At 46.2% G+C, this 15,900-nt stretch overlaps 1 protein-coding gene across 1 annotated transcript; it reads left to right on the forward strand.

Annotated features, from left to right (window-relative positions):
* Positions 1-5,480: 5,480 nt before the first annotated feature.
* Positions 5,481-12,580, forward strand: C13H17orf64 (chromosome 13 C17orf64 homolog). The gene is given in 7 exon segments (XM_030472909.1): positions 5,481-5,587; positions 6,296-6,452; positions 7,494-7,669; positions 8,187-8,286; positions 11,155-11,247; positions 11,249-11,338; positions 12,505-12,580. Coding segments are annotated over 6 exon segments (720 nt in total). The 3' UTR covers positions 11,336-11,338; positions 12,505-12,580.
* Positions 12,581-15,900: the final 3,320 nt, after the last annotated feature.

The following is a 15,900-nucleotide window of genomic DNA, read 5'->3' on the forward strand; positions in this document are numbered from 1 at the left end:
CTAAAGTCTTCTAAAGGAGCAGAGAAAGAAGATACAGATTTGAGAGCCTCTGCCATAAAGGGAGGCTTTGAAATTGAGGGTGCCATGAGTCAGAGAGAAGAGACCTGGTACAGATGGTCTCGTGGCTCTGAGCCCCAATTGCTCCAACCAGTTGTTATTTTCCATCTTCTTCGTATGTGCAGATACGACATGGCAAAAATTTTTCTCCATTGAGTCGTTCAGAGAAAAGCCTCCAGACTGGGAACAAAAACCAGGAGAACCCCTTCTGGAGACCTGACATTTTATTTCTCTACTGCAGAGAGAGGAAAATCCCTTTTTATTCCTCTACAGGTTTTATTATTTTATTCCTCTCCATTGCAAAGAGAGGAAATAATCTCATGGAAGAGCAGCTGTTTGCTGAGGAGGGCTCGCAGCATGCCCAGGGTTGAGCTGTGAACATACAGCACAGGGCACACACAGAAGGAGATCTGCAAGCTCCTCGCTTCACCTCCCCAGCAGAGCTGTGTGCAAGGGGGCTGGCACTTTGTTCTCTGAACCAGCAGGGGTTTTCCCAGAAGTTAGTTTTCTTTGTAACTAACAGAAAAAAGCATCACCAAGTTCTGTACAGCCTCCCTAAAGACATCCTTGTCTTGATGGGCATTTGCCTTCTAGCTTGTCTCCCCCTCTCTCTGTTTCAGGCTGTTTGCTTCCATCTTCAGACTAGGAGAGCTCTTTTCCTAGCTCCCAGAGCAATTGGGTTTCCCACCTGGTTGTGCCCACCTTTCTCCCTTGCTGTTGCTTTTCAAGCCCTCTCTTCCCTCCCAAGCAGTGCTTAGTTCTCCCATCTCTCCTTCATTTATTTATTTATTTGTTTATTTATTAATTACTCCCTACCTCTACATTCTGGGCTCCTATTTGGTTTACACATTTGGTGGCTATCTGCACATGTTGCTAATCCCATCCAAATTCCTGCCACATTCCCCAGGCAGAGCTGACCTTTTGGCACAGGGGTACCAGTCTCATCATTCTCCAGGCTTCTCCAATTCATTGCTAAGATGGTGGGTAAATTTGTTAGGGAGGAGAAGCAAGGCAGATACCACCTAGGGCAGTTCATAGTACGTGATCCAGAAGATTTAAGAAAAGTTAAACTATTTTCAATAAAGAGATACCCAACTTGTTATTGATTTTATAAGCAGCACCAAAGGGACAGTCTTATTAACATGTCATTAACAATGTCTATTTCAATTTGTATTAAAACCTGTGAAGCACAGTAAGAAGGACAGCCTTTAACTATTCTGTTTCTCACAGGCTGCAAGTTGCAAAGTACGGAGGAAGCTGATAATGCTTTTTCAGTTCCTGAGGACTTCAAGCAGCTTAAAAAAGTTACATGACATTAGCGAACACCATTAATAAGCTGAAAAGCTAAAGACAAACATCTACAAAACTACTGAAGCATAAAATAACATAGGAACACCTGAAGATACATCTACTGATAAGGAGATGTCCATCACCTGATGTTAGTCACTGGTAGCTTTGGGCACTGTGCAAGACTTGGTTAGCTGTGTCTGCCAGTATGGGAGTACTTGGGCACACCTGATCAGATTTTGCAAGAAATGGATAAGAGATGCAGATGTATTTATGGCTTTTACACACACCTGGTTACAAATCATGTTTGGGTTTTGTAAAGAACCATTAATTCCAATAAGTGGTTAGATGAGCAACTCGCAGCACTTAACTATATCCTATGGTATATTACAATGCCTCTAATAATGCCACATAGAAACAATTAACTAGGCCCAAATTCTCTTTCATATCTCTTCCTCTAATACAAGATTTTTTTAACTTCAGCAGGGAGAAGACAAGTCTCCATTTGGCTGTGAAAGTTTTCATCATCCTTAAGCACCAGGAAAGGAATTTCCAGATCCAATTAGCGAAGCCTCCACCCCTGCAGCCTGAGCAGTTGTGCCCAGTATCATTAATCACTTTATCAAATGAAGCGTTCACCACCTTCCTGGTAGGAACAGGTTACTGAAAAACATTCCTCATAACAATTCCATTCCACATTACAATAACCCTCCTAAGTATTACATTGCAATACATCTGGCAATGATGTGTGATTTTATGTTTAATTAAACCACGTGTACAGGCAGTTGGTTTAAGTATAATGTAAAATACCTGTATATTTATCTGTGTTTATCAGCTCTCCTTCCCTGTGACCTACAGTAAATAAATATTGCATCAGATGCCTGCATGTATTATATGTAACCTGACTCATCACATCACATGTGGTATTCATGCTAAATCTGCCTAAACCAGCAAATAACAAATAGCAGCATGAACAAAACATCTTCACAACTGTGTCTTTTTCTGGCTACATGCCTACTCTTGCACTAGAAGAGCTGCTGTAATAGAGAAGTTTGTTAGCACTTGCACTTGCACAGCTCCTGGAATAGTAAGACACTCAAATAGTAGAAATTGATATTCACAAAAGAGCTGTCAGGGAAAAAGTTTTCCCTAAGGTGCAGTGTTACAGTACAGTGTGTTTCACTGGCACTTAGGCTTCCTTTCCTTCAAGGGAAGAAATATGAGATACATAATCTGTTTGTACTCCTGACTTTTCCCCATCCAGTAAGAATATTGTTTCAAAGGACTCTTGCCCTTAAGTAGGCAATATAATCCGACAGATTTAAACTGATGTGGTCTGGGTTATGCCGTCTTCTGACATGATAAGCTTCAAAGTAAAAAGTAACGTTGTCCTCTAGAGGGGCAGGTGGAGGGGAAACAACCACAGGCTTCCAAGGACTCAAAGGCATGTGTCATGCCTGATCTCGCAGCTGCTGACATGTCCACCAGACGAACATGATGAACAAAATGAATTGAAATCTGACTCAGTGCTACCAAAAAAAATTCAAATTCAGACAGGGCAGGTTTGTAGCTGTTGGGTCAGAGTACAGCTTTGAACATTATTGTACAGTTCAACCATGAAAAAAGGCATTTTGCAAGCTCAGCAGTCTAGTCTCCTGCTCTGCCACTACACCAAGTAGCGCTCGAGAGGACTACTAAGATCATTGCTCCACTGTGAACCAGGTTAATGGACAACTCCTAAAGACAGTGAGATCCTCAGGTGCAGGCTGGCCAGGAAACTCCAACTATACCTCCTGTTTCTATGTTTATGGCTTTGGCTGAGCTCTGAGTGCAGCATACACTGAAAGGCAGAAGAACAAAGACTGGGATTTTCAAGGAGAACTCAAGGCCTTCTCTGTTCTCTGAAACAGTGAAGTGTACACATGATAAGGCAAGAGAGCCACTCCATGCTGTGGTCACATGCCATGTGGAAGCTGTAATCTCACAAGGACACAGATATGGCCATGCAAATACGGGTTATGCCTATGCTAACAACCGATGTGTGTCCCTAGAGCTCCTAAAGGGCTTTTAATCTAGCTGCTAATGTGTGTGAAAGCTTGTGCTGAGGAAGCTTCATTTCTCTTGTGCTCCTGTTAGCCAGGAACACGCTACCCTTCAGTACCCTGTCTTGAGGGGTGAGAACATAAGCTGGCAACTTCTTTGTTTAAACCTTTAGAGGTATAAAGGAGGGGAGCTGCCTGCCATGCTGGGGACAGATGTCATGACTGCAGGCAGCAAACACAAAAAGAGGGTGGTTGGTAACAAGTGTTGAGAAATCAGCTGCATTCTCAACATCCCCTTCAACCAAACCACCTCTAACATAGTCCTCCCAACAACCAGGCTGAAGCAGCATAGGTACCTTTACCCATGCTGTCAGCACTGCTTTGTTCTGCATAGGTTACCTTATGTTAAATAATACATAACATACTGTAAAATCCCAGTATAGGTTAAACAAGCTGTAACATACCTCAGATGGTCAAAGCAAACCTAACCGCAAAGCATTAGAAGGTAATTGTCTTTGCATCAGCTCAGCGCCTGCCTGTGTAAGGCTCCTGCGTCAGAGAGCTGACAGCAAAACTTCAGATGTGGGGGAGGAAGCAAAGCAGACACAGGAGGAAAAATGCTGCAGACATCTTAAGGGGGGGGGCTTGTCGTAATAGATTTCTGTCATTATTGAATTCAACCATGGGGAAAGGTCAAACTTGCCTAAGACAGCCTGAAAACAAGAACCTGTCTCTGTTTCAAGGCCCATCAATAGGTACTTTCCCAAGGCTACTACCTGCACCAGGCATTTGGCTCAGGAGGTGGTCAGCATCTCTGGCTGCACAGAGAAATGCTTGACCACAAAGCATCCAAACTTCTGCCAGGAGCAGTGCTGGTCCCTCCGCACAGCCACGCCTGGGCGGGCCTCAGAGAGAGGGGGCCTTTGTACAGCCCTTGAGATGACTCCCGGTGCCAGAAGCGACGTGGCACAGGAGTACAGCTGAATCACAGCTGCAGCACTTACACTAATTGTCCAAGGGACAGAACAATCGCACTTGTCTGACTGGTCAGGGCACGATGGGAGCCCAACACATTTTCCTTTGTGAAAGCATTTCGCCTTGAAGAAAATTTCCAAATCAAAGTCCTTATAACTCTAAAGCCTTTCCAGACTTCTTCCTGGCAAGTGAAATTTATTCTAAGGAGAGCTTTAAAAGAAATGTTACCCAGGAGAGTGAGATCTCACTGCTGTTGGCTTTCACTGCCATCTGTGAAGGAAGTAACCCTGAATTTCCATTACACTGTGATGAGAATTGAGGTCTCAACTCTAACCAGCTCGTGAAAAACACCTAGGGTGCAGCCTGAGGTCCCTTTTCCTGGTTGCACCTCTTTACCTCATCAAATGGAACTGCCTCTATTACAGAAATCATCCCCAGCCTCATGTAAGCCTGGCTCTCTCTTGGGGCTGGTGCTTCCATGCAGCTCAGCAGATGCAGTGGGAGAGTTGGAGAAAGGCCTGTGTTGAACTTGCTGGTGCACAAGCCATAGAGAAAAACTGATTGCTCACACCAGGAGCTGCAACCTTGCTTGCAGACAGCCACCGCGGCACACACAGCATGTGCGTGACTCAAAGAGCTGCACTTAGTGCTGCCTTTAAAGGCCAAAATAGTCTGGACTGATGCACAGTTACAGGTGCTGGACTCACTGCAGGGGCAAACCCAGCACCAAGCAAGAGTCCCAGAGATGCCACCAAGCTCCCACAGATGTAAACAAAGAAAGCAAGGGACATTTCCTTCCCGTTGCCCACAGGAGCCATTGACAGCATTGAATATCCTGACCACTACCAGCAAGGGGAAAATCCAAGGGGTTCTGCCTATTTTTTTAGGACCACAAATCAATGCCAAAACTGGGGGGGGGAGAGGTGACTCTGCCCCAGAGGGCTCCAGTGTTGTGGGGCTGGTGGGTCTCAGCAGTTGCCGTTGTTGGTGGAACTTAGAACCGGTGTCCAGGTACCCTGGTTACCCCAGCACATCTTGGTGCAAACACAGTTCTGCGGCAGTTCTCCTTCTACCCGTCACGAGTGAGGTCCCAGGGAAGGGAGAGGAGGTCTGTGTCCCATGGAGGAGACGGGCTTTAAGGACGAAGTGGATGGAGCCACGGCAAGGGACTGCAGTGGGGATGGCACAGCTGGCCAGGTGAGCATGGGCAGGGAGACTGGCACACAGTGAGAGCAAAGCAGAGCCCAGCTTCAATCTCACCTTTGAAATGTGGTTTGGGATGAGTTGCAGAGAAGTAATCTTCCAATGGAGCAGAGCATGTCAGAGAGGAAAGGACTTATCTTCGTACATACTTCAGCATGTTTTATAAGGCAACATAAACTTCTGTTTAAGCCAGTTACATAGGAGTTGCTTTCCAAAAGATGAGTGGAGGAGTTACCTACACAAATGTTGACAAAAAGAAAACAGCCATTTCCCTTTGCAAGAGAAAATATCCCCCTCCCCAGACTGGGAGATGCAAGTTCAGTGGCTGAGGATTTTTGTTTTCAATCTGGCTTTGCAGCAGGTTGGCCATGGTACCTTTGCCACCAGTACAGCTGCGGATGGAGCAGTGTGGCATTACAATGAGCCCTTTGTAACCATGTATTTCCACTTAAGAAGTGACTGTCAGCTCATGTTTGATTAATGCCATTAGAAACGAGTGGCCACTGTTTACCTTGTAATTTGTTAGAGGTAGGATTTCCAAAAGGGATTTCAGGTAGGCACCTAATTCTTATGGACTTTTAATTATAATTGAATACCTAGCCTCATTAAGCACCTTTGAAAACCCAATCTGAAATGATCTGGCAGGAAGAGAAATGCTTCCAAGTCCTAGGACAGGGTTTATCCTTGGCAGTTTTTTAGAGAGAGGATGCAAGATTTGTGTGAACTGGAAGACTAACCTGTGGCTTTGGCAATTTGCAGACCCCAGAGGAGGACCTGTCTGGCACAGTGAAGGAGGCAGCCCTTGGAACAGGCAGTGAGAGTGCTCCACCACGCAAGACTCCGCTCATCTGTTGCGCAGATGGCCTTGATAAGGACACCTTTAAAATTGTGAGATACTGGGTAGCATTTAGCTGGGGAAGAAGTCAGTGGCATCTCAGGGTTTTGAGAGGGAGGGAGAAAATAAAACCCAGGAGTCTGGCAGAGGGAATGGAAAAAGGACACGAGACTTCGTTCTGTAGCTTTCTTCCATGTCTAAAGCTTTTTACCTCATCATTGCCTTCCAGTCATATGGACACTGCAGCACTGTTAGTTTAAAAACAAACAAACAAACCACAAACACACAACCACCCCCCCAAAAAAAACCCCCAACAACAACCAAACAACAACAAAGTAACCACATTTCACAAACAGTTTGGTTTATGGGAACGAGTACTGCTACACTCACTCACTTATCACTTCTCATGACACCATGTGCTTCCTTGGCTAAAGTGGTTTGGTTCCTCTGCATCACTTACACTGCAGCCAGCAAAGCTCCATCCCATAACATCCTCCCCCAGCATGGGATATAACCTTCCTGTTCCTGGTGTATCATGGCATAACCACACATGGTCCCATTCATGGCCTAATGCACATAACAGATGCACAAAAGGGAGGGCATGCAGACACAGTGTTTGCTCCTTCACCACGTGTGAATGTTTGCAACACATCCCAAGTTTGGCCACAGGAAGAAGCAGCATGAGAAAAAGAAGTAAAGCAGTTCCCTTTCCCCCTCCTTGCAGAACAGCAGCTGTTTTGTAGCCTGAAATTTATACCTTTCACCCCACAATGGTAAAAAGGAATTCCCATTCTTGGAAATCCCTCAATTCCCTTTCATATCACCTTTGGCATGCTTTGCCTACGGCATCACCAACCTTGGGACATGCAGGAGCAACTCCTGCAGAGCAGTGGGAGCGCTTGACAGAGGTCATGCTGAAGACCCACGTCAGGTCCCCCATGTCTATACAGGAGACACTTATCAAAACATAACACTCCTTCAGGGCTTCCTGCCCAGCTATTTAATCAGTTCATTTAGTGAAAAGGAATGCCTGACACCTGGATTTGAAGTGCTGAACACCTATGCCAACAATTTCTATATATTTTTTTTTGCAGTGCAAGGAGTTTTTGAGACCCTTTAAGTCATCACTTCGCAAACTGCATTTGTCCCAGCACCTCCTCATGAAGAAAAAACTGAAGTACACAAAGAAAAGTTTGACCGTAATTGGGAACCGCATCGATCTGTTTCTCCACGAGTTCTGCAGAGCCTCAGAAGTCGTGCACTGGCAGAAGTAAGGGTCTCCTCTTACCTGGCACGGTGGTACCACACTGGCGATGCTCCCAGCGTGACAGGCTCCTGCCCCTGCTGCTCCCTGCGGGCATTTAGACACTTACTTTGGCCATGCATTTCCAGGCACTGGAAATCAGGTTGGGTATCTACAGGAGGCTTGTATAGCTGCTCCAACTGCCAAATACTCACAGATCTGGCAGGTAATTTTAGCAGAGGCCATGTGGTAGCTAGTCCTGCCCAGCACAAGGCCAATTTTAATGTGCTGCCCATCAGCAACATCCCTTTGCAAGTAAAGGGGCTCCTATGTAGCCACCTGAGTTAATAGGTAACCCTTCCCATGCTTAGGGAAGCAGTTCTGTGAAAGTTTATATGCTTGATGGGGGTAGGAAATAAAAAAGGGCAAAAATTTGTCCAAAGGGTATGTCAGTGGCTACACTTGCCAAGCCAGAACTAGGGAGCAGATGAGGAAGAGGATAAAGTTTGTACTTACACAATCCATGTATCTTTCTTTTCCCAAGGATGTTATGGCAGTTTGTCTCCCTCTTCTCAGAGCTGGAAGCAGATGAATTGCATAAGATGTATGAATACATCAAGAAAAACCAAATGGATAAGTTTCTGGTAAGCAAACAGAAAAGTTAATACACCCATAAGGTGTTCCTGCTGTGCTAACTTTAAGGGATAACTATCCCATGCAGCTTACACAGATTGATCCATGTCAAAGGAGAAGCCTGCTACCGAGAAGTCTTATCAAAAGGCCACAAATCCTGAAGATATTGCCAGTTCCTACCATAACACAGGCACTGAGTTATCACAGGCACCAGTAGCTTTCCCTGGCTAGCACTGGGAAGCAGAGCTGGTGGCCCCAGCACAATGGTTTGCAATTTTTGGAGCTGTTTCTGATCCCATGTTTTTGGTCAGGCTTTACAGACCAAATTTGATTCACAGTTTTATCTAATGATGTAAAAGTTAAACTTTGAAACAAGTGACTAGTTCAGGTAAAGCCTGCGTTAGCCAAAGCTGATTTCTGTGTCTGAGCATCAGCTATAAAGGGAAACTGCAACCAATGGTTTCCTGAGAACACTGGCTCCAAAGGGTTAACCCATGTAAGCGCTCTCATAACCAACCATAAACATATCTGCTGAGCAAAGGCTGAGTACACCAGGAAGTTCAAAGGTCCATGAGAAACACATACTTTAAGAAATCTATTAAAAAATAATTAAGAACATATCTACAATTAAAAAAAAAAAATAGGGGAATCAACTGGGAAATTGCTCTGAGTAAATCAGAAAAGAGCAGCAGGCGAGACCTTGCTGGGTTACCGGGACGCTGCTTGCTTCATGTTAAAAAGGGAGCTGTGGTCATCTGATAGCTGGCAGTGATAAGGCCATAAATAAGTTTGAGGCCACAGGTAAACAGCTCTCTCTTCCAGTCAGAGAGCAAGGAGGAAGCCAGCCATGCAGGTTTTGCTTTTAGTTTACAGGGAAACAAAACTATTTATTTTTATTTAAGGTGCTATAAAGATATCCCAACAATGAGGAAATCAAACCTATCATAAAGGAAAAAAAATACCAAACAAATGCCTGTTGCTGGCACGAGACACACGAGATTAATTGGGATATATTAAAAAAGCAACTGGCAGTCCCAGGAGGCAACAGGCATTCCTGCTCCCTTCCACTTGTGAGTGCTGGGGAGGGGGAAATTGAGCTCCATTTCCAGCATGGCCCTTCTCAGAGGCTCTGCTGAGCCCAGGACGTGACCCTAGCTAAGGACAAGCCCCACTGCTCCTGAAGCACACGTAGCTGATGGTAGCTCCCCATTGTCACCTTGGAACAAGCCTTGAAGAGCGAATAACCCCCCCAAACACCTTCCCATCCTTTTTGCTCCCCTAAATAAAAACCACAACCAAAAGACATATCTTCTTTTCCATAGAGGAGGGGGAAAGAAAAACCCAAACAGTGGGTGACAAGCATTAGTCACGCTGCATCGTGTGCTAACGGGACGCACCGGCGTGTGCTGAGGAGCTATGGCTGCGCCGCGCTGGGGACCAGGCTGCCTCCTAAAAGGAGTGACAAATTCTGCCGTTATGTAAGGGTTGACAAATGCCTTTTGTTATGCAAGACAAGTGGGAGAAAAATAAGCATCTTTTGCCCTTTGTGGGAAGGGAACAGCAGTCGGCTCCCTGCTAGAGCATAAACAACAGGCTGTGGATCCAGAGGGGACCGGCACGCTCGGCGCAACAGAAATAGATTATTTGGAAATGTCTCGTTATTTAGATGAGTGAGCATAAAAACACAGAAACAATATTTAATTAGAAAGCGATTGAGGTTGTCAGCGTGATGATTTGATAATGTTGTGAGGTTTGGTACAGGAGAGAGGCAAGCGAGCAGCCATCTGCTAGTCTTGCTCATCAGTTGTCTCAAAATTAGGGAGCTGCGTCCCCTTGCCTCACATTTGGGCTTTTAGGCTTTTTTTGTTTGCTTGTTTTTAATTAAAAACAAACTAACCAACCACATCTGAATTTAAACACTGGTCCCAACTCCCTGACTTCAGACTTAGTGAAAATACCAGACCCACTTCTCAGAGCTAGAAGGGAGCATCATTTCCCTTTGCAATCTGCTGGTGCCTGTACACCGCTCAAAGCCGTAGAAATCAGCCCCATGTTCAGTCTGAGAGAGTAAAGAACTAAGTCTTCTGGGTTCTCTGAGGCTTTGGAAGTGTTGGTTGGTTTGTTTTTTAAAGGAAGTCAAACAGCATGAACACTGGCAATGCAAAAATCCTTCTCTCTGGGATTGCCTCTGGGAAGGAGGTAAAGCAGCAGCAGCTGCTCTCCATCGAGCTCCATGCTACCATCCCACTACCCTTCAGATGTCCAGGGCAGGGACCCATCGGCACCCCTCTGCCGTCCTCCCAGCATACAGTGCCATAAAGCGACAGTGACATCCAGTGGCAGCGCACACCCTTCCACAGCACCCCCAACCCGGGCTGAGCGGGGCTGAGCAGCGCCCATGTCCCATTGCACACACTTGAGCCTTTGTTCAGATGCAGCCACCAAACAGCACTGACAGCTACTGACCATCTGCCTAAAGTGCCTGAGGAACGACAGTCCTTTTACTACCGTGTGAGAAGGGTTCTTGTGTTAAAAAACAGATTTTTAGGTGCTTGGTAGACTGGGCTGTGTGAGCCGAGCTGCACAGATAGCTGAGCTGGACACCAACGCAGGGGAACAGTGACAGCACGGAGAACACAGCTCTGTAGCGGCTAGCAGGACTTGCTGCTGGGTCGGATGGGGTCTCAGATCTCAGCTGCAAGGAACAAACACTGTCAGGTGAGGATTTGTGCAGTCAGTACAGTCATTTCTCAGCTGGCCACCCAACAGGACCACAGTTAAGCAAGAGTTATTGCCCAAGCATGGGTCAATGTGTGGTGGTTGCTCACAGAAATATCTTTTAAAGTGTTTTTTGTTGTTGTTCCCTTTTTGTTTTAAAGCAATTATGCTGCCCTTCAGAAAACCCGGATTCAGTTCCAGGACTCAAAGAAAAGGAACTGAATCGGCTTTACACCAGATGGGGTCTCCAGAGAGGGACAGAGACACCTGCAGGAACACCCAGGTCAAAGAGAGAGTCACCATCAACACAACTGCAAAGCCAACCCTCAGCAGCAGAAATGACAGGTGAGCTTAGCCAGTGTCATTGGCACCAAGCAGGAAAAGCATCTTCCTGCTCAAAGAGAGACATTTAAACTTGGCATTTTTCCCAAAGGATCAGGAGGTGAAGAGCAATCAGTGGTGGAGCTAGAGGAGCTGGGCAGGTTGAACTGCTGCCTCAAAGAGACACGGGAGTAGGGAAGCCAGCAGCAAGAGAAGCTACTACAGCATAAGGCAGTAGTAAGGAAGAAGACATCTCTTTCTTGGCCCACGTCAGTTGGCATTAATTAGTGTGTCTTTACGTAGCAATCTGGATGCTCAAAACATAGTTGTGGTTTGCCTTTGGGCCACCCCAGCAAAGCCACATGTGCTTGTCTTCTGGAGCAAAAATGCAGGGCAACCTGTAGCAGGTGTGTTTGCAAACCAGTCACTGGCAGCCTGTTTACTCCAGCCAAGACTCCGCCACATGCAAACCCTGAAGGGGGGATGGAAAAAGGGACATTAGAAGCAATCGCTGATGAGATCAGCTTTGCCACAAACAGGTGCCACAGTCTGCCTGTGGAAGGAGGATTTGTCCCACATAAGCCTATTTTCAAGCTGCTAAAATGCAATCACATGTCCTGTGGGAGTTCTCATGCACTCATAAGCATCTTGCTTTTCATCTCTTTTCTCCCCAGTCTATTTACCTCTAAAAAAAGTCCAATCTGGTGTGTAACAGCTCTGAGAGAGCACTTCAAATCCAAACTGATGAACTAAAAGTCAGAAAACCAAGAGCTAGACGGCGTGATCCGGGAGGCTGAGTAGGAGTCCCACAGTAACCTGCTGGCTGTGTGACTCCAGGTAATCCTCCTCTGCTTGTCTGCTCCACTGTAGGGATGCAGAAAATACCACCCCACCAATTCCTACATTGGTAAATGCATCACAGACACAAAGTGCACGGAATACTAGAAATTAGTGCAACCGAAGTGTAATGAATGTAGCAAGGGTTTGGGGTTGCGGGTTGCTCGCCAGCAGGAGCAGCCCAGTGTTCCTTCATGTTTCTGGTGACAACATATTTGTGGGATTGAAGCAGATGCAGAATCCAAGCCCCAGAGGACAGCTTGGACACAGCAGTACCAGCTCCTGTAGGAGACAAAGCTGCTTGGAGGAGTTACACCTTCTGTTTACTTTGTGTCTTTTCTGTTGTTTTTAAGGTTCCCAGACAACTTCAGAGGAAACGGGAGGACAGGAGCTAGTTAATACAGCCTCATTACCTGAATAAAAAGCAGGGAATAAAAACAGTCTCCATGGTTTCCTGAATCCACAAAATACTGAAACACTCGCAGCGTCATAGCAACAAGCTTGGACCGAAGCACAATGAAAATTAGGCTATTTTAAACCATGTGATCTTATTTATTATTATCCTGGAGGTTCCTAACAGCTGTGCATCAGCATTAAGACTCGATTGAGGATGTGTAAAGTATCAGATCTACCTTTACTGCATCATTCTTTCTGTATAAATCCCAATAATGGAGGAGCAGTGTTTGTCAGGAAGCAGCCAGCTGCTCCTTTGCTTGCTGTGGTAGAAACCCTTTTCTGATGAGAGCAGGATCTGTTCCCTACTCATTTCTACTCAAACATACACATACACATACACACGCAAACCCTCCACATGGTCAGCAGTCACACTGACTGGGGAGGAGGGAATGAAAGAAGGGAAGAGACCAGTATGGAAAACATTCTGGTTAAAAGAAGAGTCATAACTGTTACACACACACGTGCCATTTGTAACTGTTCTGGGCAAACAACAGCCGTGCATTTGGCCTGTACTCACATCAGTGTTCTTGGCACACCTGCAGCTGCCACCCATTGATCCACACTGGGGTGGCTGTAGCCCTGTTTGGCTGCTGCTGCTGCAGAGACTTGTCTGAGAGCTGATGCTTCAGGATAGGAATAGTGAGAAAATAGCAACAGAACTGGTTGGTTTGGGGTTTAGGCTTGGCTAGACTTGATTTACAGTAGAATCCAGGATTTAAGAAAGCATCAGAAAGATCAATAGCTTGGCATGGAAATCTTTTAGTCCGACCAGTAAAAAAAACCCCCAAAGATCCTTCCTTCCTCCATGCCAAAAATGAGCCGGTTGGGCAGGGGGCTTAATTACTGGCCTCAAATCTAATCCCAAGCAAGAAAAATCCCTCCTAGATCCCTGTGGAAGGGCAGATGACACAGGCCATTTTTAGAATCAAGACAAGAGATTTCCTTTTTAAATGGCATCTTGGATCACATCCACAGGCCTTGGCAAGAGGCTCGGGCCCCTGCCTGCGCTGCCCACGGAGGCACCGCTGCCAAGCGTGCGCTGGAAACTGCTCCTGAGGCTGTGAAGGAGGATGTCACACGTTGCCTTCACCGGGCATCAGGTCCAGCTTCTCACAGACCTGGTTCAGCAGCAGAAAATGAGGAATCTTCTTAAGATAATGGAATATTTCTTTCAGTTAAAGGTTTTGACCCTTCTTCCGAGCGCACACTCTTTAATCCAAACACAGAAGTGCAAGTGGCTGCTTCAGAAGAACATTGCATGCCCTCAAAATGTCACACTGGTTTAAGACAGACCCGAGCAAGATTAAAGCCTGCTCAAGACTTGGATCAGTCTGTAATTTTTCCAGTAGGACTTGAGGTGACTTAGAAGTGACGGGAAAGCTCTCAAGGAAAACTGAGCTCTGCCAGAAATAACCTCAGTTTCCTGACCAGATGACACAGGCAAAGAGAAAAGGTTTCACCTTCGGAGGTCCCTGCTCTAAGTGCACGATAAGAAAACCTTTGGTATCAACTACAGGATGCACACGTGCTACTCATGCAATACTACAGAGATTGCTTTTTCCTGCTGTTTAATTTTGGAAGTTTGCAGCAGGGGTGCTACCAAAGCAGACTTGCACCACTGCAAGGCTTGTAGTGCTCAATGCACATTTCCTAACTCAGGCTGTTTGCTCTCTTCCATTGCAATGGAGCATCAGGGAATTCAAGGAAGTGTTGCACAACCCTGGCTCTTATGGAGAGTGTCAAACAGTAATGTAGAGCGAAGGGAAAAAAGAATAGACACAAAACCCCATTCTCCCCAAACCACAGCCTGAAGAGATGCAAGCAGAGGCCACTGTTGGCAGTTAAGTTCAGGCCAGTAAAGCCCATATTTTGTGCCATAGGAAGCAGAAAGAGCTTCCTGTGCTTCAGGAAGTCCAAGGGAGCATTTCTCTTAATGCTTAAAGAATAACCCCAAGCCCACCCCACGTGCAAGCAGCCAGCCTCCCCCAGCAGCTCACCTCAGCCTGGTTTAGGGGGCATTATGGTTAATTCTGTCAACATGAGGAAGAGCATGATCCGTGCTGATGTCAGGGTTTGGGACTCTGCTCCAACTAACCCAGGGAAGAAAGCCATTACTGGAAGACAGCTTGTTATTATACCCAGCTTCATTTAGCTCCCCAGAAATCAGCAGTACAGCCTCATACCTCTAGTTTTCAACACCAGGTTACTTTTACCTGGGCAGGAGCAGTTTTGGGATTGCTGTTGTTAATTCTTCCTTTATACCAGCTGAAGCAAATACACTTTTTACTGAGTCTCCTTTTGTTGGTTTGTGCTTGGTAGTTTGGCTTTGGCACTCCCCAAATGTCAACGTTCCCCTGGGGAAAAGGGAAAGAATTGAGAAAGCTGCAGGAACACACACACACACCCCAGGACTTGCATCTTTCACCCACTTACATTCACATGGATACTAGAGATCAGCTATACAACCGCAAAGGGCAAGGCCACAGCGCTGAGGACGTCAGCATCGCTGCCTCCGGAGTCACCCTTGTTTTAGAAGAGGTGAACCTGGCACAGAGACCTTACCTGGGTTCCTCAGGGTGCAGCATCTCTGGCCTGCACCCTGCATCCCAGCAGCTGGATGAGTGTTTGAAGGCATTTTTGCCTTCGAAATGGAAATCACAGACCTGTGAAATGAGCCACCTCTGCCTGAGCCCTGTGCACAACTGGAGGGTTACAGCTCATTTACAGGCACACTGAAAACCAACCCACACGAGTCAAACCTGATGGTTTAAAAATAAAAGCTCCAGAAATGCTGTTTCCAACCCGCCCTGTGCTCAGGCAGCCACAGAAAATACTTTGTCCTGTGACTGCTCACTTGGATAAAAGACTTCGTGTCTCTGCGGCTACTTCAGGGGAAAGTATTAGTATCAGAAGCTCCTAGGTGGCAAGGCAACCATATTTACAACTCAATAAAGGGTATCAAACACAAAACAAAGGGGCCAGCTACAATGGAAGCACCCCCAAAGCTGTATGATCAGAGATCTATGGAAAGGCTAATCTTGTTCAAGGAAGATTAGCCAGCCCGGCCACAGGCTGGAACAAAGCTAATGTGGGCAACAGAGCTCAGAGGAGATGACAAAGGCAGCCCCAGGAGCTGTATTCAGACCAACTCAACTTCGAGCCTCGCTCTGACTTACTGCAACAAGGTAGAAACAGCCAAATGCCCACTTTTAGACACGTTGCGGTGAGGGGCAAGGGGGCAGCTGTTTGTTGGAAGCAAAGTTTTAACCAAATTCAATGCAGATACTTTGAGA

The sequence above is a fragment of the Strigops habroptila genome, assembly GCF_004027225.2.
Source record: "Strigops habroptila isolate Jane chromosome 13 unlocalized genomic scaffold, bStrHab1.2.pri S16, whole genome shotgun sequence".
NCBI classification, from domain to species: Eukaryota; Metazoa; Chordata; class Aves; order Psittaciformes; family Psittacidae; genus Strigops; species Strigops habroptila.